At 42.5% G+C, this 16,181-nt stretch overlaps 1 protein-coding gene across 1 annotated transcript in view; it reads right to left on the reverse strand.

The window, feature by feature from the left end:
- The window catches only part of CNTN4 (contactin 4), a 116,997-nt gene that overhangs the window by 22,175 nt on the left and 78,641 nt on the right, over positions 1–16,181 (reverse strand). The window contains exon 10 of the mRNA XM_086619332.1: positions 13,319–13,446. Coding sequence (XP_086475458.1) covers positions 13,319–13,446 — 128 coding nt within the window. The remainder of the gene's footprint in view (positions 1–13,318; positions 13,447–16,181) is intronic.

The following is a 16,181-nucleotide window of genomic DNA, read 5'->3' on the forward strand; positions in this document are numbered from 1 at the left end:
ACTTCAGAGGTGCCTTAAATGAAATCGGTGTATTTGACAAACGATTGAACCGTTTGTGACACACTTTATAGATAACACAGTGAATTCAAGGTGTCACCTTTTGTGGGCTATTGATTGCAACTAGCTGATATCCGTCTTTTCAAGTATGGAATAATCTACTGTCATTGCAAAAATGATGGCCATCTTACAGAGAAGGTTAATCAGATACAGGAGAAATCATATCTAATCTGTGATAAATTGCAAGTCGCTCAAGGATCAATCACCGTTCTCCTTGTAACAGAAGCCACAGGTAATTGTGCAAACGTAAGGCCATGCAGTTTGCCATGCCACCCAGGTACACAGTGGCCAACAGCATTTTGCCCCACTGAACAGTTTACCCTGCTGAGACAGCTGATGTACAGGGCTTTTAAATATGGTTTGAATAGTAATGGCCATCAATAAAAAGAAAAATCAAAGAGAAGCAGAGCAGCTGTAATATGATATGCAGGCATTCAAACTGCAAAATTAGGAAGCGACTGGCACAATCTTTGCATTTTTATGGTACAGTAGGTGTTTTAGGTCTTTCCTGTCCGAGTTCTATGTCTATTGTCTACACTCTCCTCATCAGAACCAAGATGTTAGGAATCAGCTGACATGCAAGAATAAATCCCAAATTAATTAATTAATCCCCATTAGGAACAGATGCCTCTTGAGCTGTCAACTTACAGAACAGCATGAAAATCTCTAGCTGGACTTTCCCTTACCCATCCTTGACGTCACCCAGATCAAGGCTTGCATGTGTCATGAATGTCTTGGGACAAGCAAGTCTTGGCATACAGGTCATTTATCAAGCAGCCCAAGACACATTCAGCTTCCCAAGTAGCTGGCATGAACCATTTGGATCAGTAACTGGAGGGAAGCACCTACTAACACCTCTGAAAACAGGAAAAGTTTTTACTATTACATTAATACAAAGAAATTTGGCACATTTAAGGTTACTCTACTTCATGCCTGATGTATTTTAACTTGGTTAAAATAGACCTTTGCACTAAACTGCTATATAAATATATTTACCCAGAGTTAGTAAAACCCACATACATGTCACAGTACAGGTATCTGTATAAATATCATTTTATAAAACAATGCAATTTGCAGGAAGACACAATACCTCGAGTCTCAAAATTAATACAATTATTCTCAGTAATACATAACGCCTTATTATTATAATCAGACTATGCTTGCTATACATTCACACACACACACAGATGTAGAGGACTGTCACAATATCATTCTGGTATATATCTACATATAACCTAAAGTACATTTATTTCCATTATTATATGCACATGTGGCTGCCTGTGTTCAGGGAGGTCCCTAACTTAGTTCAGGCACTATCTTCTTTACGTTGGGATTTTGGCTATCCTGTGCTGCAGTAAAAAATACAGACCCCAAATTGCCCTTAAGCTGTATTATAAAACCAGCTCAAGGGAAGCACCTCCTTTCACCTTCATCTGCAGATGAAATAAAGAAACTCTAATGAAATTATTACTGAGATATATTAGCAATAAAGCTAAAAGACAACATAGTACTACAACCTACAACTTCAATCGCTGGTTCTTCACGATACACTTACAAACATCAAGCATAACGAAAGCAAAATTCATATTCCAAATGTGTGTGCGACCGAGAGAGACAGAGAAAACCAACCCAAGCCATGGCACGTCAATTCAGTGACATAACTTCTTTCTATTTCAGAGTCAACCTGCTTTTGAGTCATGTACTCTGGTCGTATTCCTAAATGACTGGCTTGAACGCTGTGATACAGTACACCTAGAACTTAAACTACTCCAGTGGTGTCTGATATTCAATTCTCTCTGCTATCATGATTTTGGGATTAAGACAACAGACTCTAGTCTCCATATTTACTTTGATGGGATTGTTCATAATCTTATTTAAGTTGCATTAGAAGAGGCAAAAATCAGGTCCCAGGAGCCCCTAATATTGCAAGCACCACCTCATCATCGTTCAGCAGCGCTTTAGTTCCTCTCTGATGTGCCAAAACCCATCACTCCTAGTCTTTATCCATGTGCCACTTGGCTGTTATTATCTGATAAGCAACTTGGAGTAACCTGTTTGCAACCCAGCTAGACTCTGGGAGAGAAAGTCAAAACAGCTCAAACCCTCAGAAGTTTGGTTCTGCTAAACTGCTTCCAAAAATGCTTCTGAGAAAACGCACAAAAAGACCGATATTTCCCCAAGTACTGTCCCAGATTTTTTTTCTTCAACACTCTTACATTTTTCCCTCCTATGACAGAAAATGTGCTCTCTAAACACTTCCTCTGTATCTTTGATGTTAAAAACCCAGCCTTCAGGCCAGTCTGTTCTTAGTCACTACTTTCAAGGATATTAAGTTCTTAGGATAAGAGAGTCATTATCACTTCCCCCCTTTATTCTCCCACACTGCTTCCTTCATCTTTACCCGAAACAGAGACTGGCAGTCACCTTCTCAATGCATGTCATGTTTAGATCATTATCTCCCTATCCCAGACTGAATTACTTCAGTGTGGAGAGAAGTGGTTCTAGGGAGACCTGCTCCCATCTTCTGCAACAGAACCGTATGCTGCAATGATCTCAGTTTTCCCTGTTGCACTGTTTTCTCTTAGAGTATGGCCCTAATTCACCCAGGATTTGTGGGATTCCCATGAAACTCATGTCTGGAGATTCATCCCACTGCATGCTTTGGAAAAGGACAAACTGTATGTATCTTCCTTTGGGATGAAGATCAAACTCATAATGTTAGTAGACTTATAATGCAAGATCTTCTAGAGCGGAGACGAGACATGGGATTACATCCCGCAGCAGCACAACTGCCACGTTTTGTTTTCTAGAAAACAAAATAGTCCCTTGAAACAAAAAGCTTGAGGAGACAGATCTTCCACTGCCAGAAATCCCTGGTAACTCTGCTAAGACACACAGAACTGCAGGAACTGAGATACGGCCCCTTATATCCAAGCCCAGCTGGACTCCTTTCTTCTGAAGCAGCCCGTAGGTGTGCAGAGCCAGCAGCATCAACTGTTCACCACGAGAGCCACCAGCATGGAGAGGTCCATCAGCTCAGCTACCTCTGACTGCCCGACTCTCTCCAGCACACCTCTGCCTTGCTCTGCGTGGCCGTACTGTCTCGTTAACCACGTGCTACCACGCTGGCTCTTCCTTCAGACCCCAGCTTTTTCTGCTCCTTGTAGTAGCTCTTCTCCAAGGGCTAAAGAAATCCTCTGCAACAGCTAAATGTGTGGAAAATGTTAAGTCGAACGCATTCCTTTTCTTACGAATTTGCAACTGTTCCTGATCTGATGGTGATTTCCAGCTAACAAGCTCTGGCTAGTCTTCTTCAGTTTTGAAATTAATGATTGGATAAAATTGTTGCTTATGTTTTATATACAATCACATATATAAACACACACACTTCTAAGCAAATGCACTACGTTTATTTTGATTAAAGTATCTATCAGAAGTCCTTGATCTACAGTTTCATTTTAACTATGCTGGGTTTTCATTTGCATTCAAAAAGTGAAAAATATTTTAACCTTTCTGAAATGGATCATGTTAAAATAAATTGAAGCAAGTTGACAAAAAGTGTTAATTAACCTGCTTTTGTCTCATTAAGAGTCTGTGTTTAACCTATAGGTCATCTTCTCTTTTAGCTGATGTATGGATTTGATCTTCAATGATGAGCTAAACGACCCAGTCTTCTATTGATGACTGAGAACTCCTGAACCTCTTGTTTTTTTTGGGAGAGGACAAGAAAATTCCTAAAATAAAAGTGCTGAGCTTTTTAAGGAATTATTCTAAACCTGTTTTTATGGTAGGAGAGGTTGCAATAATGCTGACTCTGTAATACATTGTGGGTTTAAGATAAAAATACAGAACAAAAATATGTAATCTTCAGCCCAACACCCTCCACAGGGTATACAGACATAATGGTTGAAATTTTCTAAAAAAAAGCATTTTTCTTCTCCATTTTGTGCTGAATCAAGTATATTTATAAGCATCAGCCACTTGCTCTTGTTTTGACTTCCTTATTTGCCTGCACAGTTATCAGTTTTAAGACCCCTGATGTGCCTGAAGGTCAGCGGGGGGTTGGAGGCAAACAGAGGAGGAAGGAGAAGGTGGTGGAGAGAGAAGTGGGGGGAAGAATCTGCTGCATTTACCATGATCCAGAGCAAATATCTCACACCAACTGGCACTTTCCACTTCAGAATAAGATAGGCAAAGTACCTGGAGAAGCTGCTCCAATATATTACGATACAATATATTTGTATTTCTGCTTTTAAAAATATAACTCTAATAATGCTAGAGATAAGTCCAAAATTGGCAAGAGAGAGAGGCTGGAGATCTATGATTTTTAATATCAAGCTCTTCACCAAGATGACTTTTATCATGTTAATGGCTAAATCACACTGATTGTAAAACAGCCAAAATGAGGCAATTAGTAACGCCTGTGACAGCCACGGAAAACGAAACGCGCACGGTTTTCAGTGCAAGCCAGATGGATATCTTCAATATATTTCTTATTGTCTGCTTGTGGTAATATGTGCAATTAAACTGAACCAGAACTACAGAAGACCCTTTGAATTGCCTGAAAAAAAAAATTAATTGTCTGCTGCAAATTTAATGAAGCTTAACAGTTGTATTATGTTTACAAGTTTTATTTGTTATGATCAGTGTTTACAAGAAAAAAAAACCCTAACTTACTTCATTTGACTACCCTAAGAGCAAATCACTGGTATTTTACAGCTTATTTAATTCACATGTGTCTTTGCCATTTACTGGTTTTGTCCTTAGCAGCTAAGGACCTAATTTTGACCTAATTTTTTTCTCTCCCAAATTAGAAACCGACAGCTCTTGCGGTGCTGTTCAATCACGAGTGGCTGTGAGCGAAGCATCCCTCAACAGCTGGACCACAAACTCGTGTTACGACACGTCCCCGATGGAAACCCACAGCCATGGGCTGGTCCCTTGGATGCTTCCCGTGATCCTCACCAACCCTCGAGCAAGGTCACCGACCTCCCCCAGCACCACGCAGCCAAGAGCTCGCGGCTGTCGTGTCGGGACAAGTTCACATCAAGGAAACCAAAAGCAAAAGGCGCGTCGGAGCAGACCCAAGGAGGGGTGGCTTTGGGGAAGGCTCGACGGCAGATGAGGCATCTGCTTCCCTTTTTGCCACTTCTGTAATCTCAGATCGAGTACGAGCTTTTTGCTTCAATCAACCATCAGAAAAACGGAAATGCTGACATGATGCACAGCTATTTCATCTTCCCTGGGGATGCTTTGAGGCTGACCTGATTTTTCGGGTGACCTCAGGTTCTCACCTGAACCAAGCTGGGAGAAAAACTCAATGTTTACCAGACTGAGGTGTAGCATGTGCAGAGGAGATGCCCCTGCCAGCTCTGAAACACAACAGCGAGCTCCTTAGAGCTGCAGAAAGCAATCTGGATGGGCATCGTCTAATGACCTTGACTGTGGTTTGCAGTTGGAAATAAACATCTCAGTTGCCTGAAACTATAAAATCCTTGATTAAACCTTGTGTTTGAAGTGCCATACGGAGAAGAGCTCCTTAAAAGCTGCGAGGACCCTGAGGTATCTACTGGATATCAGCCCCATCACCAGCTTCTACTTGAAGTTTTTCCACCCAGGCTTTGTTAAGGAGATCCAGCAAAGCACAGCGTTGGGGCTGCCAGGGCTGAGGGGAGGGAGGAGTAGATGCAGCAGATGCACAGCTCTCTCATTTATAATTGTGCCTTTTATGCAGTGCTTTGGGTCATAATTTTACTTAAACCTAGCAAAAGACCCTTAATTGTGTCCTAGAAATAATTAGTGTCGGTGGAAATGGTCCAATTAGAGCTGAATACATTCCTTTACAATTTTACAGCCAAAGATTATTGCTTTCATTGCCAGTAGTTAAAAATCAAGCACTTGCTACTGGTTGTGAGTCAGAAGTCAAGAAAGATTTTCAAACCTAGAAATAAGTTTTATTTCCTAAACATGAGAACACAGCAACATGTACTCATGAATAAATCAGTGCTTACATATGTCTATTGCTCTCTCTAATACTTTTTCTGCCTATAAACCCCTGATTTAGAGATTCTGGAGAACAACAGTTTGTACTCTAAATTGACATTTTTTCCCCCCTGAAATTTTTTATAACAATGTATTAAACTTGATAAGGAATATTCATTTATGTCTGGACTACATATAAAAACTGGGTCTGGCCACTACTAAAAAAAACCCTTTAAAAATAATAAAACTTCTTTTGACTTTTTAAGAGTTCTGAGTCTTTGGTAAGTGTAGAAAATCTTGGCTTTGATACCAGCCGAACACACACCTTATGTGCTATCCAGCATAATTATAAAAAGCCCATAAAATACGGGCAGCTCTGAAGTGCTGCTCTGGGATTATTACTTTAAACTCTTCCTCTCTTTTTCAAATTATATTTTGTGCTTTCAACACCAGGTGTCATTTAACCAGGTCCTTTCTTAAGGGCTGAGGCATAACCAACATGAATTTAAATTAGATTGAATTGAACTGTGAAGAAAGAAAAATAAAGACCTTGCATGACCTTAAACACTGCTGGATCAAGACAGACCTCAGAAAGAGTGACGGAGGAGCTATTCAGGTTTTAAAAATGACTAACCACTAAACCCTCGACATATGGATGGATGGTATGGAAAATGCCTGCAATAGGTTTCTGGGACAGCTTTCCATATGAGCAAAGAAGCAGCAATGTAGCTGATGGGGGAAAAATCAGGGGGGGTCTAGAGAGGGTTTCTGGTAACGTGGATAGTGCTTAAATGGGTCAACAGATTTAAGTAGCTGCTGCATTTTTCCCTTGGTCAATGTAAAGAAACTCAACATCTTAATGTATGGCTTACTGTCCCTCTTGAGGAAAAAGTTAAACCCCCACCCTCAGTAACTGATATCCCAGTTACTCAGAAGTAGTCAAGGTGAAGTTGAAAACTGCTGGTAAAATTCACAGTGCTACAGTTGTTTGTATTCACTGATTAGAAAACCGAAAAAAAGGACACTCACAAAAATACACCTGCTCCTTGCTGAAGGATCAGCATTTCGTACGACCGCAAAGTAAAACCCTACACAGCTCCTCTGCAGCCAGATCCATCCAGAGGACACCCTGACAAGGAGAGACACTTCATCAACGCACCCAACACCTCTGCAGAGGTAGGTAGATATATTTCCAAAAAGCTGTATGTATTTTTGACTAAGAGAAAATCAGGCTCATGAAACACCACCTTTTTTATTGATGCAGCCAGTAATGGCACTATTTGAGAAGCAGCTCGGTTGTAGGCAAGTCCAGCATTTGCTGATCTCAGTAGTGCAAATGGCCACAGCGTTAGATTTAAGGCTGGCACTGAAGCCAAAGCAGATGCTGAAGAACACAGTCAGCAGTACCAGCTCTGTTATATGCAGAATCAGTGTCTGTGATAATGGAAATAAATTATTTGTAACTATAAACCAAGACATAAATAGACGCATACGCCGTCCTAATGGTGGAAATAATTTTGCAAAGAACACGCAACTGTGATCTAAAACTTGTACAATAACACTCTGGATATTCACTCTGGATTCAGTTTATCTATGAATAACCAACGAAAAAAGAAATCTGAAGTGTGATAAATTGTAAACATTTCCAAAAGAACAAAATAATTCTCCGAAAACCCATGAGGGATCACCCGGACTGTATGATTTTCCATATGAGTTCGATCTCCCTATTTTCTGAGTTCTAGTTTTAGACTACTATAATGTAAGAATGAGATGAATTTAAAAGTCTGCCTGGACCCTTAAATTTAGAAATACATTTATAATACATTTAATTATTAATAATATATTAAAAAAAAAATCAAACTGAAGGCATTATACCAAGTTGTCTTTAACGCAATTATTGGGGGTTATAATGAGGTCTTCAAAGGTAAAAAGAACTATGAGTGATTGAAACTCCACTCTGTGAAATTCAATAGTTGGTGTTTCATGACGAGCACTGTTGGAGAACAGGCATCTGCCACCAGCCTCTGCGCCGTTCAGCTTCAGAAGGCTGATGGGGACGAAGGTATCAAAGTCACCTCAGCCCAGCTGAAGAACATTATGCACAAAGAGAAAAGGAGGCGTAAGCAATTCTGTTTGAATGCATGTGTGCTCGTTAGTGCACGCCAGCTTACTGTATGATGTGGAAATTAAGCCACAAATGACTTGAAGAAGCCCTGCACCATGCATTATCAGCCACGTTCAAAACGAAACTTCTGAAACATGCAAGAGCAGACAGATGGTCAGTTGTTAGAGAGAGATGTCTCTCCACTGGCGCGTACCTATGGAGCTGGAGAACTAAACTCGTTTCACTTCTTTATGGGCAGCATAATATCCATCATCTCTAAAGATGTGAAAATGGTTATTCCTTATCTACTAAGACAATCAATAGCAGTATAAATCTACTCTAGCCCCATGGATATGAGGCAACCACAACACGTTTTCTGAAGAACACAGTTCACTACTGATCAAGTGATGTCGAAACGGAGACAACCACAGATGGGCAAGATGGGCCAGGAAGGCCACCGCATCCCATCGACACTTTCTACAGAACGTGAAGGCAGCGCCCACACTGACGAGCACAGCACAGAGGCAGTGCTCTGAACTATGAGCCCAGATACTTTTAAAGGACTAGAATAACACAGTAAAAATTGGAGGGTTAAAGGCAATAACATCTGAAGTCTCTGAAAAGTTACTCGATAACGGACCAGAATTTACTGTATTTAATAAATCGTTTCAATTTTAAATGCAATACCCCAATTCAATGTTCACACAAAGGAATAGGCTTGGAATGGAAAATAGGCAATTTTATAAAAAATAATTTGGATCACTGTGCTGGACAAAATCAAGACTATCAGTCTACTCAAGCGTGAGGAAAAAAATAACCTACTGACATTATCTTTGTATTCTTTTTTTCTGCTAAAGTGCTACGGATACCTGCTAACAAAAGTTCTCTTGCTTTTACTGCCTTGAGCCCTCCCATGACAGTCCAAACGAGACGAGCTAATGGCAGTAGGAAAATGTTGAAGGTGCATCAGAATGAAACAGGCAAATAAAGTCGTCGGAACTCGCCCTTGTCAGAGATGCAACAATGTCATGAGAATTGCCATATTTCCTGACAAGAAGAGAAAGGTGAAGACTCTACCACGTGTCCACATACTCCTTCTGTCCATTAAACCACAGAGATAAGGGAACTGGAAAGGACTGCATCATCCTGGTCCACAATCCAGGACACCTGGATAATAAATGGTATGAAATGCCGTTTCTGGCAGGCTGGAGTGCTTTGAAACTCCAGAGCATCTCTGCTACAGGACAATCCCTGCCACCACTCCTCCGGGGCCAATTCCACACCCACAGCTCCCAGTACAGACGCAGCAGCCGCCCCGCTCGCCTCTGCAACTGCTCATCCGCCGGAGCGCGGCACGTCGCTACTGCCTACTTGGAAATTCTGAAGGACCACACCATGAAGCTACAGGCTGTGGAGTCAAGCTGAATGATTAGATTTATTATAAAAATTCATATAAATACATACATTTATATAGAGAGGTAAGTTTATAGCTCAGAACACAGCCAAAAGGAAAGCAGACGTTCAAGAAGCCGCCACGCGTGTCTACAGCGGGTGCCACAATCCACTCGCCTCCAACGTCAAAAAAGCAAAGCTGGCCACAGGCTCACCAGGATACTTAGTGTGTCTGCTGGGAAACAAGCTGCATGACAAGGGTCTTCTCACCCTGTGAAAGAAACGGCGGCGATAGGCGACAGTCATCTGCATCCCTGTCATTAACTTGTTTTTGCTGCTTCTTCCATAGAATCATAGAATGGTTTGGGTTGGAAGGGACCTCAAAGATCATCTAGTTCCAATCCCCCTGCCATGGGCAGGGAAACCCTCCACTACAGGTTGCCCAAAAAAAAAATTCCATACCTAATGCTGCCCGAGAAACTCCGTTTGGGCCTTCACTGCAGAAGCTGGGACGTTGGCACCAGGAGCCTCTCCTTGCACTTCCTATATTCAGAGCTTTCATTGCATTGTCTTGAAATTAGTTTCCTAATTCAGAACTGCTGCTATATTAGCCCATTTGTATCACTGCATTAAATACAAATAAACTCACGTTGTACAGTCTATGCCTGTTACACTACTTGTCATTTAATCTCCCAGTACTGAGAAAGTCTATAGTCCTTCTGTGTGTTGGAATAATCAAACGTTTAGCCTCAAGTACAGGAAAAGATGGAAAAAGAAAGATGGAAAATTAATATTTATATATTACATGCAAACACATGCCATGCTTCACACAGCTCTGAACACTCCCTGTGGGATTCTCCTCTACTCTTACAGATCCAATCCTGCTTTTTAATTTAAAGGTCAAACCATACACACAAGTTTGCAAGACTTCAGGTCCTGGAGGCCAGAGAGGTTCTCACTGAGCACCAACCAACAGAACAAACCCAAACCACAACCTCACTGGTTTGGAAAACCACCAAGGTTCACCAGTTCTGACAACAGCATGTTAATACACAGCCCTATGGGCGTCTGTCAGAATTTCATCTTTTTTAAGCTCTCTACTCATGCATAATATGGATGTTTATTCATCCCTTTCTGGTTGTTTGCCAGAGATTTATTTTAAGCTCCTTGGTTCTGGTGTAACAGACATTCTCCTCCTCCTCCCATCCTTGCCTACGCTGTCTTTGACACTGTCTGCATCTCCCTCTGAGAAAGAAAAAAGATTTTTTTAAAAAAAAGAGAACCTGCAATGTTAATGGAAGAACACAGGAAGGTTAGAAAAAACGTCTTTTGACCTTCACAGTTTTTTTGCTCAATGACATAAGATGAGTTAGAAAAGAAGATAAGCACATCTTAAGGTCAAAAAACTCATCAGCTGATACATTAGTCTTTTTCAACACCGCAAAACTGAGTTAAAATCAGGTATTCAGTCATATTTCTGTCAAAACTTGCCAGTGTTTTACTTAGGGCAGAGAAACTCAAGCATCTCAGTATAAAACACAGTATTTTACACAGTTCATTTGGAGTTCAGAATAGATTCTGCTCTTTTATACTTTTTATGGGATAGACTTTGAAATTGCATTTCTCAGTTTGCTGTTAATATCCACATCTTGGGCTTAAGAGTCCATTCTCTGCTTCATGCACATGTGTCGCTCCCATTAATGCTAATGGGATGGAGTTAAAACGGAGCACTGAGGGAGAAAAAAGCACTCGCTAATCCTTTATAACCTCACCGCAAGGAGAAGTGATTTCTAAACCACGTGAACCCAAGGATCAGGTACCATAGCTGCCGACTGCTGTGCCCGGAGTCAGGGGCTATTCCTGGGGCACTGCGAGGGAGAAAGGATAAGCCACGAACTGCAGAAGCATGACTCTTCGATAACAGAAACCAAACACAGCCCTGTTTTCAACGATTGGCTTTTTTATGGTGGTCCCTGACCACAGACCCCGGTCCGACCCCCTTGGTGCCTCGCAGCGCTCCGAAAACCAGCACGGCCTGGGGCAGATGGCAGCTGATCGACCCTTTTAATTGCAGACAAGGTTTTTTTTTGACATTCACCTTCCCTGGGCAGTGCTTTCCAAGCTATTTGCTTGGAAAAGGACAACCCAGATGACAAAAAGGTAGAGTCAGCTCATCCAGAGACCTAACGCTGATCTCCACTTGTCTCCATTTTTGTTTGCAGGGACCACCATGGGCAACTGCCATACAAACTATTCAAATCAACCTCCAACCTAAAGAACTCTTGTGGGGTCAGTCTGCTCCCCTACGGGGCTCCTTTTGTACCTGCAGAAGGTACGAAGGGGTAACACAGCCCCCACCCCGGGGCAGCACCATCGGCCCCTTGGCATAAGGGAAGCAGAAAGGTCAAGTGCTACGAAACGTGACCCCAGCAACATCCCATCTAATTTTAAATATCTCACCGGACAGCTAAGGTAGAGACAAACATTTTGTTTTGGGAAAAACCTGCTGCTGTACCTCCGTCATCTGCAGCTTGTAACAGAAACAGCAGCTCTCCAGCTTTATCAGCACTTGCCTGATCCTGACGTTACCTGCTGAAACGTGTTCTGACTATAAAAGAATGGATGGAAACTTGCATTGAAACATTTTAAAGTATTTCCTATATACTGCAGAAAGAACTGATGGGGAGAGCCTCTAACTGAATACTATCCATCAATGCCAAAATACGGGAGAATTAAAACTGACAGCATTAGAGCTTTGTGATTGATTTATTGCTTTGTAATCAATCTTTCCTGATTTGTTATCCAATATAGGTTTTTCTCCAAATAAGGAGGAGATGGAGAGTGATTATAGGCGTAATAATCTATATGTTCATTGCCTATAATAATTCATCAGACATTGGACTACTTATAAGCAGGACAAAAATTAGAGACGTTTGTGAGTGTCTCTCGTTGTTTATAAACTATTACTTTAAATGTCTTTGTCAAACCTTATAGCTTTTACTTTGGAAAAAAACATTTGACAGAAAAAAATCTGAATACACATGAATAAACACTTGGAATTCCTGAAATGCGGGAGTTCAGCCTGGGATAAGAAATAATGAAAATAAATCAGTTTGCATGTCCTTTTGAAAATTATGACATTGCACTGCAAGGGTGAAACTCTTGCATCATTCTGCAACAAGACAAGATGCATTAAAGAGTTCAGAAGGTTTTTAAAAAGATGATAGAAGTTTAGGAATAACAAGAATAAATGAAGTTGAACTAGATAAGACATGTTTCTAAAGGACACCACCTCATCTCAGCATGCTGAGGGCAACGTTTCTCCACAGGTACGCCACGGTTTTATCCAAGTGCTTTGCAAAACTGAGTCGTAGGACACAGCTGCTGCAGCGACAGCAAATATTTCTCAAGTGTGATTACTGGCCACTGCTAGAAACAAGTCATACAACGATAGGGACCAGGGACCTGGCATCGTGTTACAATTCCTGTATCATCTGCAGCATAATTTTAAACTACGTGTGAAAACAAATGCGTTGATTTGCTGTAAGCCCCATCAGTAAGTGCAACCACAGACACCTCCTTGCTGTTAAGGTCGCCTCCAACCCACGAGGCTCAGCAGGTTTCTGAGACACCACAGAGCCTGGACTGCGAACAGCACTTTAATCGCCCCGGGCTCTGCTCGCATCAGCATCGAAGGGGAGAGGTGCAGCGTGCACTGGGCTGTGGGGATGCTCTCAGAGCTACGATGGAGCATCAATCATACACAATAACAACTGCAATTACCTTTCACAACCAAGCTGCCCGTGCTGCTTGCTGTCCCAAAGTGGTTTGTCGCCACGCAGGTGTAACTTCCCGCGTCGGATTTGGTGACGTTGACAATCCGGAGGCTCCCGTCATCCAAGACAGTGATTCTGGAAAGACAGCAGACATAAATAGCTTTATTTTTTGAAGTCAACGTAAAACTCTTTGGAGTCTGCATTAATTATTGACGGTTTGAACAACAGACAGTCCGTTGCTCGTTACGGAGGGAGTTCAGCTGACAGAAATCTCTTAGGACGCAATTCATAAATACTGAATGCACAGTTTACACGAGTTTTCTGTGTCTTTACTTGAGGGCAACTTAAATTTACACACCAGCAGCTTGTATAGGTTTTACACACGACTGTACTTTAATCCTCAGCACTCACCATGACAACCCCTGCAACATGTGCTACATGCACATCCAAAAACCTCCACGCTCGCTGCTTCTCAATGTAAAAGCTTCTGCCAAACAGATGCAACGAAGCTGGTGTTTCATTGCTGCTGATGGCTTTGCAGCAGGGGTACCCCGCTGCCAGGCTGCCCCTCTGCGCTCCCCACCTCTCTGCCCGCAGTGTAGCTCTGCCCATGGAGCTCGTCTGCAATTGCACGTGCAGGTTCGAAAAAAACCCAAATATCCTATTTCATTCCCATCCTCTCCTCACGTACGTACTCCCCATCGAAACAGCACTGCTATCTGCAGTGGTACCTGTTTCTCAGAGAGCAGGAGGCAGGTGAGGGTGGCACGTTAATTCCTGGGGTGATTCTGGTCCCTTCTCTTGCACAGAGCTGCACGTCAGGCTTTCCTTGTTCTCACAATTAGCTTCGTCTCCTGTTCCTTTGTTTTCTGCTCTAAGTCAATGGAAACAGAAAACCTGATCCTGCCTCGTAAATCCCATCGAAATGTGAATGCCTTGGGCCCTGCAGAGCCATAATCTAAGGAGACTCCAGAAAAACCCTTCCCCTAGCCTGATATCACCTCTTTTAGCGAAATACTTGGTTCTCTGCTCACTATCATGTCTTGCAGCAGAATCTGCTTTCTGCCCTTCAGCCACTTTCAGACCCGCACTGAAAATTTTGTATTAATTCCTGCCTTCTCCTGCTCAATTATTTCCCAATCTAACTAATTTCAAAGAAAATGAAGAAGCCTTCCTGCATCCTTAATGCCAACCAAGCTCTGCGCAACTGGATTCAGAAATTAGGAGGAAAGAAACTTAGCAAACAATACTCGCATCATTGCAGAAGTGCTCAGATGGTGCTTCCCACCTGAGAAGGCTTGAAGAAACAGACCACAGGGATCAGCACGAGCCTTTTCTTGCAGCCACGGGACAGCACTGAGGCAGCTGAATGAAGCACCAGCGTGAGACAAGGCACAGATAGAAGCCCAAAGGACACCCGTCCATGCCAGCTGTGGGGTTCCGCAGGCTCCTGCGGTCCCCAGTGAGACTCAGGAGACCTCACCTCACCTAAGGGAGCCGGTGTGGGTGCCTTTTGCCATCCCATGCTCTCTTGATGGGCACACATGGGCTGCTCAGTCCACACATATAGAGTTGCTTTGAAAAATGTGATGGTTTTCCAGCCTTCCAGTACCTAAAGGAGGCCAACGAGAAAGCTGGAGAGAGGCTTTTTATAAGGCTGTGTAGTGATAGGACAAGGGGAATGGCTTTAAACTGAAAGAGGGGAGATTTCAAATAGATAGAAGGAAGAAATTTTTTACACTGAGGGTGGTGAGGCACTGGCACAGGTTGCCCAGAGAAGCTGTAGATGCCCCATCCCTGGAAGTGTTCAAGGCCAGGTTGGATGAGGCTTGGAGCAACCTGGTGTAGTAGAGGGTGTCCCTGCCCATGGCAGGGGTGTTGGAACTAGATGGTCTTGAAGGTCCCTTCTAACCCAAACCATTCTATGATCCTATGGTTTGAGCATCTTTACAATGATGGTACCGAGTGAGGAGGAGGAAGACGGTGCAAGATGCTCCGACAGCAGCCACCGAATCTTCGTCCTGGCCGGCCTCTCCCTGACCTGCTCTTGCAGCAGCACAACCACATGCAGGCCAGCAGAGACCAGGGGCAGAGGTTGCATTTCACACATCAGTAGTGGTGATATTAATAGAAGTTTCTCAACTGGCTTGTAAGTCTCCACATTGTTGCAGTCAGTAACAGTCACTACTGTAATTTATTTTTGCAGGAGTCCAGTGCCATATATTTGCTTCTGTAGCAGTTGCTCCAGCTCAATAATTGGAAGAGAGTAGCACACAGCTACTTGTCTCTTATCTTCACTGCTATGTTGGCACAAATCAATGCACGTATTACATTAAATGTGCACTGGAGCACAGGACTTGCCACACTGGCCTCCGGTGCAGGAGCCTGGGCAGCGGCAGCACCAGGAGCTCCCAAGGAATTACTTACTGCCGCTATCAATTTCAGCTCTTTGGAAACAACAGTGCCTTTCTGAAAGCTGAAGGTGCCCTTGGCATGCATTAAAATTCAAATCAATATAAATGACAGAACTAGCTCAGCAATATGCTCCAGCTCAAGATGGACCACCCTGCTCTGGCACTGCCCCTGCCAGCCTCTGCAATCACTCTCTCACCATTTTTGCCATCCCAAGAAACCTAGGAAAAAGTGATGTTTTAGACTATTCCTGTACAGTTGAGATTTTCTTTTTATTTATTTATATTTTATTTTTAGCCATATGGTTGAAGCCTCTTTACTGGATAATCTCTTCCATAGATCATTTTAATCGTATCTGATGACGAAGCCAGCTTTAATTTCAAATTCTAATGTGTTTTCTGTCTCTTCATCCTGCTATTGGTTTCCTTCTAGGTTGTCTTTACCCCCAGTGTAAAATT

The sequence above is a fragment of the Tauraco erythrolophus genome, chromosome 12, assembly GCF_009769465.1.
Source record: "Tauraco erythrolophus isolate bTauEry1 chromosome 12, bTauEry1.pri, whole genome shotgun sequence".
NCBI lineage: Eukaryota > Metazoa > Chordata > Aves > Musophagiformes > Musophagidae > Tauraco > Tauraco erythrolophus.